General features: G+C 44.3%; 3 protein-coding genes across 14 annotated transcripts; 1 reads left to right on the top strand and 2 right to left on the bottom strand.

The window, feature by feature from the left end:
* The first annotated feature begins 448 nt into the window (after positions 1 to 448).
* LOC110492460 (receptor-type tyrosine-protein phosphatase V) lies at positions 449 to 5,628 on the top strand. 6 transcript variants are annotated; one of them, XM_021566802.2, is made up of 11 exons: positions 449 to 596; positions 1,208 to 1,377; positions 1,656 to 1,755; positions 2,091 to 2,181; positions 2,363 to 2,439; positions 2,526 to 2,660; positions 2,984 to 3,106; positions 3,303 to 3,463; positions 3,858 to 3,993; positions 4,405 to 4,472; positions 4,621 to 5,628. In XM_021566802.2, the coding sequence occupies exons 2-11, from the start codon at positions 1,373 to 1,375 to the stop codon at positions 4,868 to 4,870; spliced, it is 1,146 nt and encodes a 381-aa protein (XP_021422477.2). In that variant the 5' UTR covers positions 449 to 596; positions 1,208 to 1,372; the 3' UTR covers positions 4,871 to 5,628. The 6 variants fall into 6 exon arrangements, with proteins under 6 accessions (XP_021422477.2, XP_021422475.2, XP_021422473.2 ...); XM_021566800.2 differs by having other exon boundaries at positions 3,288 to 3,463; XM_021566798.2 differs by having other exon boundaries at positions 3,288 to 3,463; positions 4,618 to 5,628.
* On the bottom strand, positions 2,225 to 14,508 carry LOC110492459 (glutamine-rich protein 1). Of its 7 annotated transcripts, XR_002469010.2 has the most exons (13): positions 14,269 to 14,508; positions 12,758 to 13,058; positions 12,550 to 12,651; positions 12,276 to 12,425; positions 11,482 to 12,204; positions 11,144 to 11,309; positions 10,891 to 11,045; positions 10,680 to 10,794; positions 10,438 to 10,552; positions 10,218 to 10,369; positions 10,019 to 10,109; positions 8,851 to 9,084; positions 2,225 to 2,642 (listed from the first exon to the last, which is right to left on the bottom strand). XR_002469010.2 is itself a non-coding variant. In XM_021566792.2 (12 exons), the coding sequence occupies exons 2-12, from the start codon at positions 13,013 to 13,015 to the stop codon at positions 8,907 to 8,909; spliced, it is 2,205 nt and encodes a 734-aa protein (XP_021422467.2). In that variant the 5' UTR covers positions 13,016 to 13,058; positions 14,269 to 14,508; the 3' UTR covers positions 6,247 to 8,906. The 7 variants fall into 7 exon arrangements, 6 of the variants coding, with proteins under 6 accessions (XP_021422467.2, XP_021422471.2, XP_021422470.2 ...); XM_021566792.2 differs by lacking the exon at positions 2,225 to 2,642 and having other exon boundaries at positions 6,247 to 9,084; XM_021566796.2 differs by lacking the exon at positions 2,225 to 2,642 and having other exon boundaries at positions 6,247 to 9,084; positions 10,019 to 10,103.
* Positions 14,509 to 15,244: 736 nt separating this feature from the next.
* On the bottom strand, positions 15,245 to 21,643 carry qars1 (glutaminyl-tRNA synthetase 1). The gene is made up of 23 exons (XM_021566787.2): positions 21,533 to 21,643; positions 20,816 to 20,966; positions 20,557 to 20,666; positions 20,289 to 20,364; positions 20,103 to 20,167; positions 19,940 to 19,993; positions 19,734 to 19,785; positions 19,505 to 19,576; positions 19,346 to 19,431; positions 19,122 to 19,208; positions 18,838 to 18,937; positions 18,620 to 18,698; positions 18,292 to 18,531; positions 18,110 to 18,202; positions 17,871 to 18,008; positions 17,376 to 17,463; positions 17,157 to 17,303; positions 16,977 to 17,078; positions 16,770 to 16,862; positions 16,430 to 16,560; positions 16,260 to 16,326; positions 16,001 to 16,126; positions 15,245 to 15,826 (listed from the first exon to the last, which is right to left on the bottom strand). The coding sequence occupies exons 1-23, from the start codon at positions 21,641 to 21,643 to the stop codon at positions 15,776 to 15,778; spliced, it is 2,319 nt and encodes a 772-aa protein (XP_021422462.1). The 3' UTR covers positions 15,245 to 15,775.
* Between the last annotated feature and the right edge of the window lie 102 nt (positions 21,644 to 21,745).

Raw genomic sequence — 21,745 nt, 5'->3', positions numbered from 1 at the left:
TGCTAATTCTATGGACTAATGACCCTCTCCTTCTATTCATGGTCTCAATAAACAATGTTCCCCATATGAAACTAAAATGAACTGCATTTCACAGCAGCAATACATAATGTCTTTCTTGTAAGAATTCTTAGACGTTGTTTTAGTATTTGCATAAGTGATATAAGTATATAATTAATAAGAATATTGCTAAGACCAGTGGTATCTGTTTTTCAAGTCTACTGTGTAGGAGTGGTAAAGACAGGTTACCTAGCAGGATTTGAAGTATTATTACATTTTATAGGTACCATTCATGAGCAACGAGTGGGATTAAATGTGGCAGTATTACAATACATCGTCTTAAAGAATATCAAATAAACACATTATCCACGGCCACATACCTTCCTTAAGTATTTGTTTCTTTCTCTCCGCCCCTTTAGTCTCTGTCTCAACCCACCCCTCTCTCCCTGCCACTTTCAGAGAGAGAGAGCGAGAGAGAAAGAAAATGTGGTGGTTCGGATAACTGGGGTAAGGTAACTTGACAAGATAGAACACATCGAAGGAAGGGAGTCCCTGGTTGCTCTCTAAACTCTTTCTTACTTAAAGGAACACTTACAAAGGTAATAGTAAAATAAGAAATAATACGTTGGTGTTGCTCACCCCTTCTGGGCTGTACACTTGTTTTGTGTTGTAGACCTGTTGGTGTAGGTTTTTCTAGTGTTCTCAGGTTGGTGATGAATGCGTCTTTTGTTTGTGTCAGACAGTGTTCAACAGAAAATGTTTTGGGTGCTAGCAGTTTATTCTGCAACCTTATTCTGTAGGCTATATTTGACTTTGTTCTATAGTGTTAATTTTATATATATATATATATATATATATATATATATATATTTTTTTTTTTTAATGGTGTAATATGAGACATTCTTACTGCCTTTGAGCTCCTTGAACAAATTCAAACCATCTTGTGTAAGAATGTTAGGCTTCCGGTGCCGCCCAACATTTGTTTTCTATATTAATGCACATCTGTACATTTGTATGTTTTTATGAAAGTATTTGTTGTGTGTTTGTGTTTGGTGTGACATGGTCTTTTTGGTGAGCCAAATTCCTCTAACTAGCGAGGGAAGGGTCAGTAACTTCAGCTTAGTTCTACATTCAAGTTACACTTTTTTTTGACCATTTTGACCAAGGCATAGTAATCACAGAGGCTTTGCTATTTCTTCCACATGATCAGTGATGCAGAAGCCTCTCATCCAGGATTGGGCACTGCAATCATCTGGTCTGTTGTTCTACAACTACGCAACAAAACCCCACAAGTCTGAACCCCTCTATGCTACATACTCCTGTTATTGGTTACCAGAGGAAGCTTAAAGCCTAATCTCTGCACCTGTAACAAAACATGAGGTGAGGAACTTTGAATGTCATTGAGCGACTGGATTGAATAACTTGAGTCTTTGTTGAAATGGTATTGAAGAGAAAAGTAACTATTGATTGGCTGATTGAATGCTGTTAGAACTGTTTTAGCCTATTGTTGCTTCCTCAAGTCTAATGGAATGATGGCATTAAAAACATTCTGGGTGTAGTCACTTGGAAAAATGCCACTGAGTAAAATTGGAGCTCAATTTAAAGAGTTGTTTAAAGAGTGTTGATTGACTGAGTATTGTTGCCATATTTACATATAGGGTACGGGTGTTCTCACGGGCACATATACTACAGGAATTCCATCTGCGCTGTCAATCACTCACTGCCAAGGACAACAGTGGTTTCTGGCAGAAGTTTGAGGTAAACCAATCTCAACCAGTCTTCTATTGAGTAATACCCTGGCTCTGTAATCCAGAAGTGTTTCCAAACTCCAGTATCCCCAACACACATTTTTGTTGTAGCCCCAGACAAGCACACCTGATTCAACTTGTTAACTAATCATCAAGCCCTCAATGAGTTGAATCAGGTGAGTTTGTCCAGGGCCACAACAAAAATGTGTACTGTTGGGGGTCCTGGAGGACTGGAGTTGAGAAACATCAGACTATTGAGCCTTGGAGACTTTGTGCAGTGTCTGCTGTGGCAGTAAAGTCCCACTTTCATAGTGTCCCTTCAGTTGCTGTTTTTTCATTGTTCAGGAGCTGAATGATGTTGGTAAAGAGTTCACTACCAGGGCTGGAAACCTGGAGGCCAACAGAGAGAAGAACAGATACCCCTACATACTGCCTTGTGAGTATTATGGTACATACCATATCAGGGCACCACCACATGCTACCTCTGAGTAATAGTTTATTACCATGATAATATGACCTGCTGTATCTAAGCACAAACATTATCTTCACATCTATCCCATGTGTGGAAATGCTTCCCATTTTCTGATCACTTTGATTAATGGTCCCTGTGGTTTCAGATGACCACAGTCGAGTGAGGCTGTCCCTGCTAGACTCCCAGCTACACTCAGATTATATCAACGCTAGTTATGTCCCTGTGAGTACTCTGTCTGTCCGTCTGTCGCTGTATGTCTGTCTGTCCATTCATTCATCACGTCTGCGGTCTGTCTGTCTGCTCCTCAGGGTGGATGTACGGAGCGAGACTTCATTTGTACCCAGGGTCCTTTGCGCAGCACTATCGCTGACTTCTGGAGGATGGTATGGGAGCAGAACGTTAGGATCATCGTCATGGTGACCGCCCTGAAACAGAAGGACATGGTGAGTGAGGGATTTGATGGTGATGGGACACTGAACAATTCTCAAATGTATTAAGCGTTCATGGGTAACATGTTGACTACATTCACAGCATCAAGTTTGACCCGTAAACTTGCATAGTTCTTCTGGTTTTATATTGCCCTCGTTGCCACCCATGAAGTTATGGAAAAGTCTTCGTAAGCATATTCTTGCCCCTGTTGATGTGGGTGCTGCACAGAGTTGGTGTATCTACCATGAATTTGTCATAGTGTCACATTTCCTGCTGTGCACACAGTAGTGTCTATACTTTTTATTAGTTAGACAACGTGTTGACTGTGTTTCTCCAGGTGCTGTGTGATGAGTACTGGCCAATGGAGCAAGGGACGGTGTCGTACGGAATGGTCCAGGTTACCACAGTGTCTCGTAAACGGCGTCCAGATTATTTCATCACCACCATTCACTTACGACAGGTGAGGCCTAGGTCCTGTCATTTCCTAGTTGTCCTATTTTATTGTAACAAAGACTATTAGTTTCAGCCACTGGTCAACAGATGTAGGCTATTTCCAAGATTAATTGTGTGTCTGAGTGGTACAGATAGTGAGTTTGTCTGGTGTGTGTGTGGTTGTTCTGGTAGTGTGGTTGTGCTGATAGTGTGTGTCGTTTCAGCACGGTTTTCCCGTAGAGAGGACAGTAACACACTACTACTACACTGCCTGGCCAGACCAGGGTGTACCCAACGACCTCTCCTCTCTCTGTGCTTTCACTGAGTATGTGAGGCAGCATCTGGACACTCTACCCCTTCTGGGGCCTGCAGTGGTACACTGCAGGTATGACCTCTCACCCAAACTCACCTAGCTGGCAAACTCTCACACTTTTTGTTTTCTGTGTCATTATTTATTAACCTCTACTTAGATTTTTGGCCTTGATATTTCTGTGACAGAAACATTAATACAATTTTACATTTGCAAGTATACAGTGTGCAGCACTGTCTTTTTTTGTTTATTAATTGAAAATAGCTGAATGCCAGAGTCACATTTCCATCACTGTAAAACATTTCAATCATAGTCATTGTGGTGGTTCCTTAATATTTGCAGATATCTGTATCTCAGTTGAGACAATATCTCTATATAAAGCATGTGTGCCGATTACACCTCTTTTAAATGCTGTTTGTATCTCTCTGTGTCGATTACACCTCTTAAATGCTGCTGGTATCTCTCTCAGTGCAGGTGTGGGGCGGTCTGGGACGTTTGTCGCTCTGCTATGGCTGATGCAGCTGTGTGTGCGTGGCATCATGCCTGATGTTAGAGCCGCCGTGCAGGACCTGAGACGGCACAGAGTCATGATGGTCCAGAACCTGGTCAGTCCACAACTACTGAGAATATTGATGATTAGCTGAATCAGTTGTGTTGGGATATAAACACAAATGTGCAACCCCATAGATAGAAACCCTGCCCCAGGACAGTGATTCATTAGGATCCTTGTTACACTGAAGGCCTGGAGACAAACTTATTTTGATGCCGCATTGAAAGTAGTTTGTCTCTAGCCTCCCCGTTTATTAAGTTGTGATAATGGTTCCTGATGACCTACTAGTACAATGTGAGGCTATATAACCCCTCAGAAAAGGATAGGGCAGCTGAAGGCTCCTCTCTGCTGGCAAGTTAGTCTAAGACCCCCCCAGGTCAAGAGCTCAGCTTGTCACAATGTTCATGTCATCTTCATTAGCTGCAGAATGTTCTCAATATTGTGTTCCCTCACTGAATGTACCCAGGAGCAGTATATACTGGTTCATCAGTGTCTAATGCACTGGCTGAGTGGAGGGAGTGTGGGACCTCTAAGGTGAGAACACAAAGCAAACACTCAAGTATTATCTTTTTTGCAAATGTTAATGTTTCAGATGTTAACAATGTCTATTGAAACAGACAGTATCATATTACACTGTGCTATTTGATTCAGCTGGCTATCAGAACTCTCAATATCTCAGCAGAGTACAGAGTCATGCTGGCCCTGCTCATGTTGATCAGGGGCAGGATCACCCCTTCACCACCTCAAGGCGATCAGGTCAGGGAAACCCGTCGAGGGGGAGGCGCAGGCGGCAACAGCACACACCCCATCCAGTCCAAACCCAACCACAAACCCAGAGCTCCGTGCAACAGCTGCTCAACCCTAGGAACTTGCTAAGAAGACTGCTGCCCCCCTCTATTCATATTAATCCACAAAAACACACTGAGGACTAATCGCACAAATGCACACACACCCAACACCTTAATCCGCATTTACACACCAATCTATAGCCACACCCTCATCTTCACTCAGTCACACACCTGGAGGGGCTAACTCTGTCTGACCAAACAATAGTACACACAAACATGTATCTACAAGTGAAACCACACATCCAAACTTTGCCAAGTGGGAATGGGCTGATTTATACCTCTCCAACACACCTGGGTTGAGGGAAGATGTCCCGACCTAGGGACTACTGTACGTTGTGTGATTACATATAACAAGGTCTTTGACTGAGTGGGAAGGGGACTTGCCCTATGAGATGACTGTATGTGTGTGACAAAACACACAAAGGAGGCAGCCGAAACAACGGATCCATCTACTTCCTGGATCAGTCCGGCAGACATACGGAGGAACATGCCTCTCCGGTTGAACCTGTTCCTCCAGACTGGATTACCAACCATGAAGAACTAAGGCCTGAGGTAATGGGGGAGATATGTACTTGATCACAAATGGTGCTGAGACGCATCTATTCTCATGAATGCCTGACTGCAAAACCACGATTGTCCCTATGTATAAGGTTGCAGCAATGTTGAAATGCATAGTAGTGTGCTGGAACAAGATTTGTACGATGTAGTACAACATTGTTAAATGTGTCTCTCACTGCTTGTTCATCTTCTCGGTGAAAAACAGCCTCTACCACAATTTAGACCCTTGATTTACATTAGGAAAATTATATGAAAAACATTAAACTACTTTGTCCAGAAACTAAGCACTATTGTTCACGTTATCTCCAGAGAAAAACACAAACACGTGGTGAATCACTGCACAAAAGGTAATGTTTGGCACTGTCATTCTCCATAAGGCTCTGACATAAAGTAGACCTTGAAATATTGAAAATAAACAGAACAGTAGATGAAAAGCCACATCTGTTTCATTCATCATGAACAGTACACTGGGGCCAGGAGTTTTTCCTGCTCAGGCCACTAATTAGAGCCAGGAGTTATCAGACCCTATATCCTGGCCAGGGAAAACTCCTGGTTTTATGACGTATAATACACATGCTACCAAGTGTACTACTTTATCAAGTACTATTAATGCTGTTAGACTCCCTCCTACGGTAGCTGCAGGCTGTAATGCACTGTATTGAGGTCAGAGAATAACAAAGACCTAGGGGCTAACAGGCTGTATTAACATAGGCAGAATCAGAGAGCTTCCACCATTTTAATGTAGTCAACTGGGTGGGACCTCCAACTTCATTGGCTGTTGACTCTGTTGGAGTCATGTCCAAATGTTGGAGTCATGTCCAAATGGACTATTTCAAAATGGAGATTGCCATAATGGCACAGATGCAAAGAGGAGTCCTCCATCTTGCTCTATGGATGAGGTCCATGTAAGAAAGTGGTTTAATAGTCAACAATGACTGTAAGCCTGGGTCACATTCAGAAGCTCACAACGTAGCAAAACATTTAACAGAAAGAAAAAGTCTGTTCTTATGACAAGTTTATGTGAAACACTTTCATTCACTGCCTGCCATAATCCATTAGGGGCCACAACAGCCCGAGCACCATTCAGTCAGTTCACTGTGCCTCCAGACAGTTCAGTAAGGTCATCACAGGTCTGTTCAGTCCAGTATCACACAGAGAAGGAGAGGAAAACAAAAGAGTAAAGCCCATCCTGGTTGTGAACCTGCAGGTGAGTCCATATATACACACACCTGTTCACAGCTGGGCAACAATGAGATCAGGAAAACTATTAAGAAAGAGGAAATGCAACAAAGAGGGGGTACTCATGACAATGACAAAGAAGCAGCAGTGTCTAGTTAACAGCAACATAAAAAAACATGTATTTTACAGAATAAAACAGGAGAAATGCATATCCCTCAGTCTGTTGGTGAACAGAAAATAATTACCACAGTAATGCTTAAATGGAGAAAAAAAAAAAAAAATCACGTTAGTTTTTCATAATGAATCTTGTTCTGGATGCAGCTCTGCAGTGGTTACTCGCTGGCACAACCACAAAGGCATAACATCTGATTTTTAACCTAACCACAACACTCAAATTAGACCCCAAAAAATTAAATTATGACAATATAGCCAATTTTGACTGCAGCTGGCCTATCTAAGGGGAAAACAAAGTTAGCCTACAGGACAAGACTCATGACGCATTAACCTGCAACTACTTCCTTTGGCAAAAATATTTGATGGAAAGGTTGTATCTAAGGCTGAGTTTACAAAGGCAGCCGTATTCTGATGTTCTGCCCAATAATTGGCAAAAGAGCTGATCTGGTCGGACAAAAAAAAAACTATTCGTGAAAAAACAACAACATCGTATATAATCTAATTGGGCTGTCTGTGTAAACGCAACCTAAGGCTCGCAAGCGGTATTCTCTGTAGTGCAGTGTACAAAACTTTAGGAACACCCGCTCTTTCCATGACAGACTGACCAGCTGAATCCAGGTGACAGCTACGATCCCTTATTGATGTCACCTGTTACATCCACTTCAAATCAGTGTAGAAACAGACCGGTTAACGAAGGATTTATAAGCCTTAAGACATGGATTGTGTGCCATTGAGGGTCATTGGGCAAAACAGATTTTAGTGCCTTTGAACAGTGTAGGGCAGTATGGTGCCAGGCACATGAGTTTGAATGTGTCAAGATCTGCAACGCTGCTGGGTTTTTCCATGCTCAACAGTTTCCCATGTGTATCAAGGAAATCTAGCCAACTTGACAAAATAATGGGAAGCATTGGAGTCAACATGGGCCAGCATCCCTGTAGAATGCTACTCAATATTAGGAAGGTGTTGCTAATGTTTTGTACACTGCATGCACTATACACTAGTACTTCCCAACCCTCTTCTCAGGGACCACCAGAAGTTTCAACTTTTGATTTTAGCCAGAAACTCGTACAACTGATTAAATTAGTCAAGGAGTTGATGATTAGCAGACTAATTGAATCAGGTGTGCCAGTTTAAGGCTACAACAAACATCTGAAACATTTGTTCGTCCCTGAGGAGAGGGTTGGGAAATCCTGCTATACACAGACAATTAACATATACATACATACATTTAAAACGCCCACACCAATAGAAATCCACTTTTTCGGGGTGAAAGACAATTGCCAGAGCTTACCCATGACGTTGCACAACGATGTGAATCAATAAATCATCGTTTCAGTCAAAGTATGATATTTGGGCTTGAAGTGACAAATCCAAATGTGTAACTTCGGACGTTTCCATGAGGCTTACATGCCTTTTTCTATGAGGTGACGTGCAAATTATTTTCACCCTGTTTCACTTCGGGGCTGGGCTTTATTTAAATGTTATCACCCACCAACATGGCAATATTTATTAAATCAGAAACATCTGCTGCAAAGTTCTTCCTAATTGAGAGTCATCTGAGAAAAACAAACAGCTTTTCTCTGTAGCCTACACTTGAGTTTCCACTAGATAAAAACAGTCACAAAGTCAACATTGGCTATATCATACATACATGAAACATGAAAACAAAAAGTAGCTTATTTTTTTACCGTAAGGATAGGCTAAGGTTAGCAGTGTGGTTAAGGTGAGAGTTGGGTTTAAAATCAGATTTTAAGATCATGTTGAAATAGAAAGGGTTTATGACTTTGTGGCTGTGTTAACTAGTGACGACCCTACACTTGGCCACCTTGCCACGGAGCAAATTAAGATAAGGGGAGCAAACTAATGTTTTTACCAGAAAATTATCACAATCCCTTGGATAATGTGTGAAGTTACAATTATTTTTGAGCCGTCAGGAGGGATGGACCAATGAATTATAGGCCTACTCGTGAATAAACATTCCATAACTGCAGTTGGCAGTAAATCGCTTTACAACCTTGGCTTTATACTGTTCAAACACCACACTCCGGGTGGCAGTAGGAACCCTTTCAGTTCGTTTGCCAACTCATAGAAGAAGAAGAAAATGTACTACTTCAAAATAGAGATGGCCTCAATGGCCCTGCCCATGCTCTCACCGACGCCATAATGATGCGATGTCTAAGTCAATGGTCATTCCCCTCCTCCAGTCCTGCTAGTGTATGTTGGCAACAGCTTCCTGGATCTCTCTCACGATAAGGCAGCGAGCGAGGATGTGCTCCATCTGCTCTCTGTTGATTGGCTGGGTGGAGTACCACAGGGGGCTGTTGGGCGCCACCACGGGTTCAGGGTTCAGGTAGAAGGCGTCGTTGCGGCCTTTAGCACTCTGTGGACTGAGAGAGAGAAGGAGAGAGAGAGGTTAGTATTATGTGACAAATGGGAAAAAAAAGTCCATGTTAACTGCCATTTATCAGTTTTCCATTATAAAATATAATGGGAAATCCTACTGCGTGGTATGACTGCTAGGGGCAATGAAGTACTACCGCAGTAGTCCGGGTAGCTATTTGGTTAACTATTTAGCAGTCTTATGGCTTGGGGATAGACGCTGTTCACTGTCCTGTTGCACCAGAATTGGTGCATCGGCACCGTTTGCCGTGCGGTAGCAGAGAGAACAGTCTGACTTGCGTGGCTGGAATCTTGACAATTTTTAGGGCCTTCCATCTACTGATTATAAGGAGAAGAATTTTAGCATTCTAATGCTGCTAAATTTATGCCCCAACTCCCATTATAAAGTAAATAACACCATGTTGAAACGGGAGTAAATGTCGAACAATGATATTGATGAGAAAGATGCACCTGTTTCAGCAGTGCGAGTCATGGCTCAAATGGTGCTTGCATTTAGCAAATTACAACTCAAATAGGTCATTGGCAATGGCTGCAATCATTTCTTTAATCAGCACTTTTCCAACTGTTAAGGACGATTACGTGCGGAGCACTTTATATCCGTCACAAATCATTTGAAAGAAGCATATCCCCTTTTAACGTCACAGCATTGTTGCGTTAGGTAGGTAAAAAAAATATATAATAAATCCCATTACGACGATGATCGGGACCTGTTATTGGTAGTTTTGTGATAACTGAATTGTGATTTAAATTTCATTCGTTAGGGATTTTCTTAATGTTAATGATAAAATTTAGTTTAAAAAAATTTAACGTTCACACCCCTAGTTGTATATTAGTGTTCTACAAATATCAGGCTAGATTCAGAGGCATTATGTACCCTTCAACTGTTTCCTTCACACCCTTACTCCTTGTCCCTCAACTCACCATTTGAAGAGGTAGAAGTCATAGAGTTTGATGGGGCAGCGCAGAGGGTTCTCTGGGTGCTCCAACTGCTCTGCATACATGTCATCTGTCACTACGGGAGAGGGGTTAGAGGTTACCACCAAGTTTCTGCATGTCACAAAGAGCCATGTACAGTATTTGACCCCTGGTTCTCCTGTCCTGGGGCTGGGTGACCACTCACCTTTCTGTCCTATCTGGTGCTGGCCAACAGGCTTCAGGTAGCGGATGCTGGTGCACTTGTCTTTGGGGTTGTTGGGGCTCTTCCTGGTGTGTCTCAGGACCTTGGAGAAGGCCAGCTTCAGATGCTGCTCCACAGTCTTCAGCTGGAAGTACCTAGGGGGGACAAAGAGGTGTTAGATACATGCATTGTGTGTGTGTGTGTGTGTGTGTAACTTACTCACTTGGTGTTGAAGAACATCAGCGTAGTCAGTAGCGTTGCAGGGGAATGGGCACCCAGCTGTTTACACTCCCACAGCATCTCCTCTGTCACCTGACTGGCGATGAGGTAACCTGGGCCAGGAAGTCATAAAACAGCAAAAAACATGAAACACCTGACATGTTTTATTCATCACTAATTCATACAGGTGATATGTACAATGTGTATGGTTGGGCTCTAATGGACTATACCGATTTCTGTTCTTACCTAGTGGATGGACGCTTGGCCTCCATGGCTCCAGTATCCGATGCAGACACTGGGAGAAGCGCCCGTAGTATGGGTCTGAAAACACGTCATCCACACGACCATTATCAACCAGATACTACAGAGAAAGACAGGAAAGATAGTAAAACGATAGTTAGAAAATATGCAGTAGCTTCCATTATAGTTACTATATTCCTGTGTGTGTGTGGGGCACCTTCTGTATGCAGAGGAAGACGTAATAGAGAACGTCAGCCCCATAAGTCTCTCCCTCCAGCCCTCGGGCCTCCTGGCACATGTGAGACAGCCCCACACTGAGCTCAGCAACCGCACACGACACCAGGTCCTCCTGGAACCTCAGTGCCTGCCGGCCTACACACACACACAAGTATAAACAGTCAATGGGGAGCTGGCTAGCGAGGGGGTAGACATACTGTCCGACAAAAAAAGGTGAGTGTGAGTGTACTTACGGCCAATGGGAGCTAGTTTGTTGATCTCGTCCTTGTCCAGCTCGGCGTTCTTCCTCTGGGCCCAGAGCTTCCACACGTCAAGCCCCTCCTCAGGCTTCAGAGAACAGGGAAGCATCATCTCTGTATGCCCCTGGCCCTCCATCTCTGCTACTGCCATGGTCTGACCCTGCGCAGACACACCAGGGCTATCAGTATGCAAAACAAATGCAGCAAGAGACCAGGTCATTCAAGTTAAGACCTCTAAACAGAAATTAAATCAGGATTATAAATTATATCAATCTTGATATAGATGTTTGGGGCTTGTAGAATTATAATCTGTAGCTACTGAATAAAGTGACCTGTAGTTGCTGTGTGTCCTGGACCTGCACCCCTCCCTGTGTGTGCAGCACCTGCTGCTGGGGGTCCCAGATGAGCGACTGCGTGGTGTTGCCGTACCCTTGCACTGCCACAGGGATGTGGATGTTCCCGTGCATGAACTGGGCCGGGAATAGAGAGTTGGCCGCCACTGTCTGGTATTGCACTTCTTCATGACCCACCGACGATCCCGTCATCGTGGAAACTGCATGACTCGAGCCGATCGTAACTTGCGTTGGCGTAGTGTGTGCCATTGTCGTTGTAGTCCCCCCACCAACCTGCACAGCGCTGTATGCTTCCTGGGGGATGGCGATGTGTGTGACACTGCCCTGATCACGTGACCCTGGCGGGGCAGAGTAGACTGGGATGGTCCAGGTCTCTCCAGTGGGGCTGGTGATGGTACCTGTAGCACTGTACAGGTGGCTGCTATCTACAGTCAACACGTCTGGCCTCAGAGATACGTAGCTCTGCTGCTGTCCCTGACCCTGGGGGATTGCTAGCACAGTGGCCAGCTGCTGACCAGGCAGGGCGTAGGACACTGTGATGGGCATGTCCACCTTACGCTTCTTGGCTGGCTGGAGGGGGGAGGTGGTCTGGATGGTGTTTCCCCGGGGAGAGCCCTGCTGCTGTGAGGGGGAGAGAGCTCCCACCGTCTGTATCTGGATCTGTTGACCACCCGCCACCGCTGCCATCAACTGGGCCTGCAGCTGTGAGGGAGAGATGTTAAAATACATTATCCGTAAAGTATATGTGTACACCAACTGGAATGTGTGTTTACCTGTTGGTGCTGTTCTTCTGTGAGGTCCCCGGACTGTATTAGCTGGGCTGTGGTGACCCCCTGTAGCTGTTGATTGGAGGAGGAGGGCAGCTGCAGCACCTGGCCCCCCACCCCAACCACTTGGCCCTGATGTTGCCCCCCGATCTGCACCTACAGGAGACATATACATTTCAGTTAACCAGGATAGTCATAGGCTCTCAGCAATAATTGGCACTCATTTTTAGGAGAGTGGCAGGGACAGAGCGAGAAAGACAAAAAGAGTAGATGATTATACCTGTATTATGTCTTGGCCTTGGTGCATGGCTGTGGTCATATTTGGTGAGAGCTGCTGCTGTGATGCCATCACCTGTTGCTGGGACACCTGTACCTGCTGTTGCTGAAGGTAGAGCACAGGGTGGTTTTATTATAATATGGATCATGTCACCAAATCCATCTCGTCTTTCACAAACTCAACATTCTCTTTTCCTCACTCTGTCTCTTACCGGACAGGCCAGTTCCAGCAGTGACCCAGCCACCTCGGTGTTGTCTGTGTATATGCAGTTTGCTCCCTGCTGGTACACCGTAGTGGTGGTAGTGGTTGTGGCGGTAGCACCGCTCTGATGATTGAACTCCTGCAGTGCCTCGGGGCCCTTGTTGGCCAGGGACTCCAGGAACTCCTTCATCCGATGCTGGGGGACACTGCGGGCCTTCAGCCTCACCAGATCCTCAAACGAGCCCCCCGAACCCTCCATGTTATTCATCACAGCCCAACACTACTCTTCTACAGGGGATAGGATGGGGTGCCTGTGTTTGTCATAGACAAGACACGTCAGTTATTTACCTTAAACCTGCAGTAATCTACTTACTGTCATGAAGGCTTAAAGGGCAACCTCAAAATATGCAAAAAAAAGCACATTTCTACATATTATAGAAATAAATCAAGTTAAAAAGTTCTACCCGAAAACATCAAATGCCAAAACATTTAAAAAAACAACTGCTTTTCAAACTGAGATATAAGTTGATGTGGGGAGCAAGAAAAATATGTTGTTGCAGGTTTTGAAAATCAGTTTCTTACTTTTAATCCTACCCTGTGATGTCAGAGAAGCATTTTTTAGGACCTTATGTTTTTATCACAGATCATAGAAACGTTCCGTTTTCACATATTTGGACAAAGGTTACAATGAGTATAAGTTACAATGAATATGTAAATAGGGTTGTGGTACACTACAGACAACTACAACAAAAAAATAGCTTTAATTTTGGACGGAAATTAACGTTTTAGGAAAATAATATTTGCTGACAGACAAGGGGGTAACTTTTGTGGCCGTTCAATCACTACCAATCGGTATTAGGTGGCCTTAGACTCCGTTCTGTCCGGACAGGACTATGATAGAGGTTGAAGGCAGGAATGTTTACATCTGACAGAAGCTAAATGTTAATTCTGCTAGCATGGGGTATCGGGATTCGGGGGGTGCTGCAAAAGCGTTGTATCAACTCAGAGGAATTAAATAATCCACTCGGAAGTCGGAACAATGAAAACTGTTCAGTGACAGTCGAGGTCAGGGCGTGCGCTCACCAGGTAGGTCTTGTCCTGGTTCTTCGCTCGAGCAGGTCGGTTGCGAGAACACCGAACGAAGATGAAACAATCTCACATTTGACTGGGTTTGAATTAAGTAATTGTTCATATTGTCATTGATACTGAACAAATGCCAAGTGTAAATGAACTACTGTTGCTAAAGGCGAAATACGGGTGCTGTAAATCTACTGTAGCTAGTTAACGTTACAAGCTAACTGACGTTAGCGGACTACGGTATTTTGCTCGTTCCCGTGGAGTCCCCTCCTCCCTACCGGCCTACTAAACAAACAGAATATGCAGGTCTTGAGCAAATCAAATACGCCATGTTAATGAAAGCACAAAATAGATAATGTGGCGAATAGAACGTCAGTATAAAACGTGTTAAATTCAGTAACAGTACAGCTCGCTCCTCTCCTCCCTGCCTGGCTTTACTGTTACCTCTCTTCTCCCAGGCCGACCAAATCCACTCTCTATCCGCCCAGAAATGCAGCTCCACAAGCCAGCAGCAGCGTTTTTCTTGTGCATAAGAGATACAAATTGTCTCAGTGATCTTTTAGACTTGGATTTTTCACGGTTTCTTGCTATTTTGTCTTATTTTCCCTTTTATTTTGCAGTCAGATTTCACTGGGCGCCATCTTACAACTACACCCCTTTCGTCCAATCAGATGGCGTTCTACTGCGGCGTGTTGCTAACGCGAGATTACCCTCTTCAGATGCCGCGTTAAATTGATGTGACGGTCATTTTAAAGGGGACATGCAGTGCAACATGCCACACGTATCACAACCTCGTGACAAAAGCGCTTCCAGATGAAGCATAACTCAAGATTAAATAGCAATCTAATTGTTTTAAAGTGTGAATTAAATGTATTGTTCATGAGGCTGTGTGCTGTTCATGAGGCTGTGTGCTGTTCATGAGGAACAACCTTACAATAAATATCTCACTTTCCATTTAAATCTTTTCCACATCCAAAAGCTTGAAAATAACCTTTGCTCAGCACTGTACGTAGGTAACATTATTTTAGTGAAGAACCCTGGCAGCAGGGTAATAATGACTGTGGGTACTGTGTTTTAGAAACAGCCTCTGTCCCAGTCCACCTTAAAGCGCTTCTAACTGGTATCTTGCCTAGTTCTCTTAAGGGAGACCACAGGAAATGTGCCAATTATTCTTGTGGAGCTGGGACAGCTCTGGGCAGGCAAGAGTTAATTCGCATGCACTCTACTTCCTCAAAAAGTGGTCTGTGTTCCTGCCACAATGCAAGTGTGACTAAGTGGATTGTGTCAAAGTATGAGAGTGAGTGATGTCATCCCTTTCACTGCTTTTTAAAATTATTTTTTGTATTTAACTTTCACTGTTAAAGTTGATTAAGAAACACACCTACATTAACCCAAGGTAAACACTGACTCAGACACATTGTAATATCTATTTTACAATTGTTTTTCATGGTTTTATTCATGGTTTCCTCTCAAATGTGTCACCAAATGTTGCATTTGTAAGCATCTATGTTGTGAGAGATCAGCAGAGCTAAGCTTGATGATAAGTTTGACTATGGACTCAGAGCTTGACAGGATGGGTTTACATCATACAAACTTACAGTAAGACCCTTATTACCCCAATTATAAATGAGTTGTGGTCCTCAAAAGGAGGTACCTTGCGCCAGTTTCCAAGTCTGTGCAAATGCTAAACTGAAAGATGCCCGAAAACCACGATTCTGGATTTCAAATCGACTTCTAAGCACATCTGTAGATCTGGATTGGATAGGTCTATTCAATATGGCAAAAAGTCCAAGCCTATCAGAGGTCTATCAAGATGGAGCATTGCTTACACCCATTGATACTTTCAGATCTAAATCATGTCAGGTGTAGGGGACAGGGGTTGATTTGGGATTCAGACATGTTTGAGGGCTCATGGGAAGCAGGCAGTCCAGCTTGATCTCATTCCGCCCAATCACATCTTCCCGGGATCCTCTTTGAGGGTGACCGTTCTGTTGAAGACGAGCTGCAGGGAGAGGAAAGCTGCCGTTACCCTCTGGCTCATGCTCTATGGAAATTTCTCTTAGGTCACCAACTTCATAAGATTACATTCTACATTTCAAAGTAAACAATTTAATAACACCCCAGTTCACTCCTTTTTGCCACCTGTGTCAATCAACTATTCCGTTTCTGGACGTACCTTGTCTGCTGTGCTGTCTGGGTCCAGTGCAAAGTAGCCCACTCTCTCAAACTGGAACTTATCAAACACTTTTGCCTTGCTCACAGAGATGTCCACCAAGGCACTGTCAATCACTTGCAGGGAGTTCTGGGGGACAGAGAGGACATAGGAAACATTTTGACATGAGTGCAACTCAAGAATCCTCTCCTTGTCTCCTTTCCTTAATCAGTATGTGCGGAGGTTGTGTGTGTCCATGACAGTAACACTTAGACACACTCACAGGGTTGATGTCACTTAGGAAGCCGCCAGGCACCTCAGACGGGTCCTCAGGATTTTTGTGAAGGAATCTGTAACAGACGGAAAAAAATTGACAGCGAGAGAGAAATCATTCCACACCTAGCAGACAGATATATTTACAGACACACACGCAAAGCTTTTTCAGTGACTCACAGTCTTTCGTATAGACGGATTTCACACTTCTGGGGCTCGCTGACCCAGTGGATGAAGGCCTTAGGTTTCTCTGCAGCCTCATTGGAACTACAGCAATGCACCTCCAACTCCACCACCCTGCCCTGGGCATCCTGAGAGAGATGGAGAGAGAGGGAGAAAGAGTAAGAAAGAAGATAATAGCAAAGTGAGAGAATCAGAGAGGAAAGGGAGAAGACAGAAGGTGTGGGGGACAGAAAGAAGACTAACATCCTGCCAGGACAAACAGGCATGTTTGTAGGTTCATAGTCTTAACATGGTTCTTTGTTTTTTGTAGTCTTTCAATCTGAGAGAAGCATCTCACCTTGATGACCTTCTGTACAGATATGACATAGCCAGCATGCCTCAGGCCTACTGGCTGATCTGGGGTCAGACGCTTGTAGCCCTTCTCCATCATCTGCAGAGGGAGATTGTGTGTGAGAGCAGCAGGGTTAACACACACACACTTACAAAGTACACAGACCTTGTATTGAGAGCATGCGCACTAAGACCCACACAACTTGTCACCTACCTCTCTAAAGTCGCTCTGCTCGATGAAGATGGTGCGTGTAAATGGAACAACATGGCTGCCCATGAACTCATTGGCTGGGAAGTCAGGCACACGGACATCATTCTAGGAGAGGAGATAAATAAATGGTTCGCATTCGCACTAATCCTTGAAGCAAAAGTGATTGTGTGAGTGTTTTCATACCCGTATGCCCTCAGGCAGGTTGGTGATGGTGACTTTGAGGGGCTCCAGGACGGCCATGGCTCGGGGGGCGTGGTCATTCAGCACATCCCTCACACACGACTCTAACATGTGGGGCTCCATCGTTGCCTGGGCAACAGTCACTCCAACCTGGCAAGATGGAATAAAACATTCAAACAATAGTATTGCTTACTCCACCATCTCCCTATCCCTCTCTCGTACCTTCGCACAGAAGTTGTTGATGGCCTCAGATGGGAAGCCCCTCCTCCTCAGAGCAGTCAGAGTGAAGAGACGAGGGTCGTCCCAGTCCCTGCAAAACACAAACCGTCAGTGGAAGTCTCTCTCACATACAGATAGTTACTTTGGCACAAATAATGTAGTTTGGCTCTGGAACCAAATAGTATGGTTGGGAGAAATCCAGATTTTCATACCATCATACGCTATTACCGTATGTGCACGCAAGGTGCTAATAACAACAAAAACAAAACAATTTAAGCAACAGGGATCTTGATCCAGGAGGGGATTTAATGCCTCTGCTGTAATCAAGAAGCTTGATCTTGACAACTAGCCACTTAGCTAGCAAGTTAGCAAACCAAATGCATAGATGGAGCCCTGAACTGGATCATACCGTTTCAAAATACCCTAAGCCTACAGTTTGCCCAAGCCTACAGTTTGGCCATAGAAACAAATAGTTGTGTACGTGTGTGTAATGCTGACCTGACAGTTCCTTCCTCCACCAGTTTGATGATCTTCCTCTTGGAGACCACGGTGTAGGTGAGGTTCAGACGGCCATATTCCCACTGCACAGGGCAGTACACGTCCAGAGCATTACACAGCCAGAAATATGATGACCGCCTGAAGGACACACACAAGCATATTAAGAGAATCAAAGGTTCTAAAGAACCAACAACTTAAAAGGAAAGTTGACCCAGAAACAACTACAACACACAGCATACCTGGCCTGGAACTCCTTGGTGCAGAGTGAGTGGGTGATGTTTTCAATGGAGTCACACAGACAGTGGGTGTAGTCATAGGTAGGATAGATACACCTGTGAAGAAAAAAGGCAGGAGGGGGTAGAACTGTGATGAGTATATTGAACTGTTAGAAGAAACACTGTGGTGTGTGTGTGTGTGTTACCATGCGTCCCCAGTGCGATGGTGGGCTGTGTATTTGATCCTGTAGGCCACGGGGTCCATCTTGCCGTCCTCCATCACTATCTTCATCCTGACTGTGGCCTCTCCCTCAGCGAACAGGCCCCGCCTCATCCTGTCAAACAGCACCAATGACTCCTCAACAGGACGCTCTCGCCATGGCGACGGGGGCGGGTTGTGACCCTTCAGCTCCTCCCCCCGCTGGTGACACACGTAGGCATGGCCCCTAGAGAGATGAGCAAACACACAGACACACACATGCAAATTGTTCCACACATATGAGAATAAAGAGAAACACAGATAGCGTCACCCACCTACGGATGAGGTCCACTGCCAGGTCGTAAAGTCTCTGGAAGTTGTCGGAGGCGTGAGTGATTTCATAAGGCTTATAACCTGAGACACACACATACAGATGTTGCAGTGTGTTATGGTTGACTATGGCATGGCATTACCAGTCAGTGCTAAACCATTCTCTGGATGCTATGCCAGTGTTGTTGTGATGTTAGGGTAAAGTTGTACAACGGACACTCACCCAGCCACTCCACCATGTCTTTGATGGCAGTGAAGTACTTCTCCTCTTCCTTTTCTGGGTTAGTGTCATCATACCTCAAGTAGCAGATCCCATCGTTAGCCTGAGGAGGGAGAGAGGACAAGGAGATATGAAAAGAGGGAAACACACAATTGGGTTCTGTCAAATACCCCATATGAAATCAACCCTTAGCCTTTACCAATAAGCTAAACGTAGCCTAAGCTATACTTAGCCTTCTGGTAGTGGTTAAGAGTGGTGCTGGTGTGTGGAGTGTGTCGGGGCCATACCTTAGCGTAGCCAAAATTAAAGTTGATGGCTTTGGCGTGACCAATGTGAAGAATACCGTTGGGCTCTGGAGGGAAACGAGTTCGAATCTACAGTAATATAGACAGGCGAGAGAAAAACCAAGAGAGAGATCATTTAGTGAGTGATCAACAGTTCCACCTGCAGGCAGTATGAACCTTAAATGCATTCTGGTCATCCCACCTGTGACATTCCCTTATCTCCATACCTGTCCTCCAGTAAACTCCAGATGCTGCTTCAACAGGTCCATGGTTTTAGGAGTGACCACATAGCCCTCTGTTTTATAGTTCTCTCCTGGAGAAACAGGTCAGGGGTTACAAGCTAGAATACTTAAATTGGTCATGGATAAAGTGTCTCTCCATCTCACCTGGTTTGTGGAAATTCAAGGCCACTCCTCTCAGCTCATCCATCAGCGATCTGCCCTCAATCTTTAACTCCCCTACACGCACAAAAGTATGTCAACACCCCTGACCACTTAACCCAGAGCAGCTTTATTAGGCTGGGTTTCTGTACAGCACTTTGAGATATCAGCTGATGTATGAAGGCCTATATAAATACATTTGATTTTGATTTGATTTGAGTCCCCAGGTCATTACCATTAATTGTGAGCTCCTCCTTCACACCATCTGGAGCCTTAGCCTTCTGAGCCTGCACATAGAATTTACTAAATGAATAACTCCTATGTGATTATGCAGTCACATAATGGATTGATCCATTAGTAAAATGATCTGCGCTTTTGCGTGTGAAATATGATTGCACATTTATTTTATAGACAGCTATGTTGAGCTGTGTGAAATGTTACCTTGGTTTTCTTCTCCAGGTCAGCCTCTGTCTTTGGGCCAAGGAGATGGAGGACCTGGGAGGGAACGAGGTCACAATATAAGCACACATCTGAGGTACAGTATATCTATGTTGATATACACAATGCCTTCAGAGGACAAACATAAATGTATTGTTACACACACCTGCATGTCCACCTCGTTTTTGATCATCTTCCCATCAGCCCACATCAGACCACCACGAGCTTCCCCTGTGAAGACAGAGGCATTCTCAATGAGACTGACATCCTCTCCTCCTTACCAACACAGATATAAAATTTCCTCCAGTCCCAGAGGAGGTAATCAATATTCTATCAGGGATGTAATTCTTACCCATGAGCAGTCCCATGTTAAAACGGTACCTCTCCAGCAGCAGCTGGTCTTTGTGCTTCTTGATCACTTTTTCCACCTGTAACATACCACTGTTAGTCAAACCCCTCAGACTACCTAGCAACTGTTAATAATCATCACTTGACAGAGATTATGTTTACAACATAACAACATTGCATGCAGCATTATGGGTAAACAGGAAAACTCTGAGCCCTCTAGTTAGGGCTAAAGCCAGATGTTTTTCCAGGTCAAAATAAGCTCATGTCCTCACCTTGTCTTCTATCTGCTCTGGTGTTATGACCACTCCCACTCCACACAAAGACTCAAACTCCTGCTGGTTGATAGGGTCCTGGGGATGGCTCTTCACAAACTCCAAAGCAGCTAGAGGCGAGAGGAGCCAAAATCAAAGTGTCGTGTGTATCAGAGAGAGAGAGAGACAGAGGCAGACAGAAATGGCCACGAGACAAAATGCTGATGACATACATTCAACTACATTAATCAGTGATGTCAGGAAACGTGTGTTTGTCTACCTGCCAGTTGCAGCTCTGTACAGATCTTGCGTTGAGCGATGTGATCTGTGAGGAAGCCCAGGCGTTTGGGGTCTCGAAGACGAGAGGTCATTGTGTACAGGAGGGTCCCTGTCGCTTTGTCCACTCCTGCCGCCCCAAGCACCCGCTGGGCCTGTGGAAATCAACCAGTTGGAATAAATAGTGTTATTTATGTCGACACCACTTAACACTATTGAAACCAGTGTTGGGCCAATACCAAGTCACAGAGTCGACTAGACCTGGAGATGAACTGACAGGAAAGCTGTCAATTGAATAGTCTGGATTGCTACTTTCAAGAACAAGTGCAGTACAGTGGAGATCTGGGTTATTTTTAGCTGGGCAAGTCAGGGTAAGATGAGTTCTAATGACAGGGTACACTAGAAAGAGGACTCCAAAGAAAATTCAAAGGGGCAGGCCTATAACGTGTGTATGTGAAAATTTACAGTGAACTATCAGGTCTTTTCTTGTCACTATTATTCTTGATTTGTCAATAATACGTTTGAATGAATGTATTCACTCAGACTCATATCAAAGGATGAACTTGTCTGACTGAAATAAATGCCACAGCCAAAAAGAGTCAGTGAAATGACTAACGTTACTAAACTAGCTAACGTTAGAGGATTTATGATCCTGTCAATACAAGTCATATACGCCCGAGCTGCCAAGATGTAATACTTTTCCCAATCTCTGAAGTCATACCTGTGCAATAGCATCCTTTAGGGCAGAACATAAGGCATCATTTTTCAAAGTCTCCTTAGCTTTCTGCTCACTTAGCCCGATAGAAGTGAATAGTGTCAACGGATCCGCCATCTTTTACAATTTACACCAGCCAAACACGTTGCAAAAAATCATTTGTCTGGAAGGGCGGGGGTACTTCACAATCACGGAAAGAATGAAAGGACAGTCATATGA

The sequence above is a fragment of the Oncorhynchus mykiss genome, chromosome 16, assembly GCF_013265735.2.
Source record: "Oncorhynchus mykiss isolate Arlee chromosome 16, USDA_OmykA_1.1, whole genome shotgun sequence".
NCBI lineage: Eukaryota > Metazoa > Chordata > Actinopteri > Salmoniformes > Salmonidae > Oncorhynchus > Oncorhynchus mykiss.
Note: the sequence above shows the minus strand (reverse complement) of the source record. Positions and strands in the feature narration are given on the sequence as shown.

Coding starts and splice junctions, on each gene's coding strand:
- LOC110492460 (XM_021566798.2), top strand. Junction 1,756..2,090: donor GTTTCTGGCAGAAGTTTGAG/GTAAACCAATCT, acceptor TTCATTGTTCAG/GAGCTGAATGATGTTGGTAA. Junction 2,182..2,362: donor ATACCCCTACATACTGCCTT/GTGAGTATTATG, acceptor CTGTGGTTTCAG/ATGACCACAGTCGAGTGAGG.
- LOC110492459 (XM_021566792.2), bottom strand. CDS start 13,015: ATGAATAACATGGAGGGTTCGGGGGGCTCGTTTGAGGATCTGGTGAGG. Junction 10,553..10,679: donor GCCAAGCGTCCATCCACTAG/GTAAGAACAGAA, acceptor TATGACTTCCTG/GCCCAGGTTACCTCATCGCC. Junction 10,370..10,437: donor CTGATGTTCTTCAACACCAA/GTGAGTAAGTTA, acceptor TGTCCCCCCTAG/GTACTTCCAGCTGAAGACTG.
- qars1 (XM_021566787.2), bottom strand. CDS start 21,643: ATGGCGGATCCGTTGACACTATTCACTTCTATCGGGCTAAGTGAGCAG. Junction 19,994..20,102: donor AAAACGAGGTGGACATGCAG/GTGTGTGTAACA, acceptor GTTCCCTCCCAG/GTCCTCCATCTCCTTGGCCC. Junction 19,577..19,733: donor GGAGGAGCTCACAATTAATG/GTAATGACCTGG, acceptor TTGTGCGTGTAG/GGGAGTTAAAGATTGAGGGC.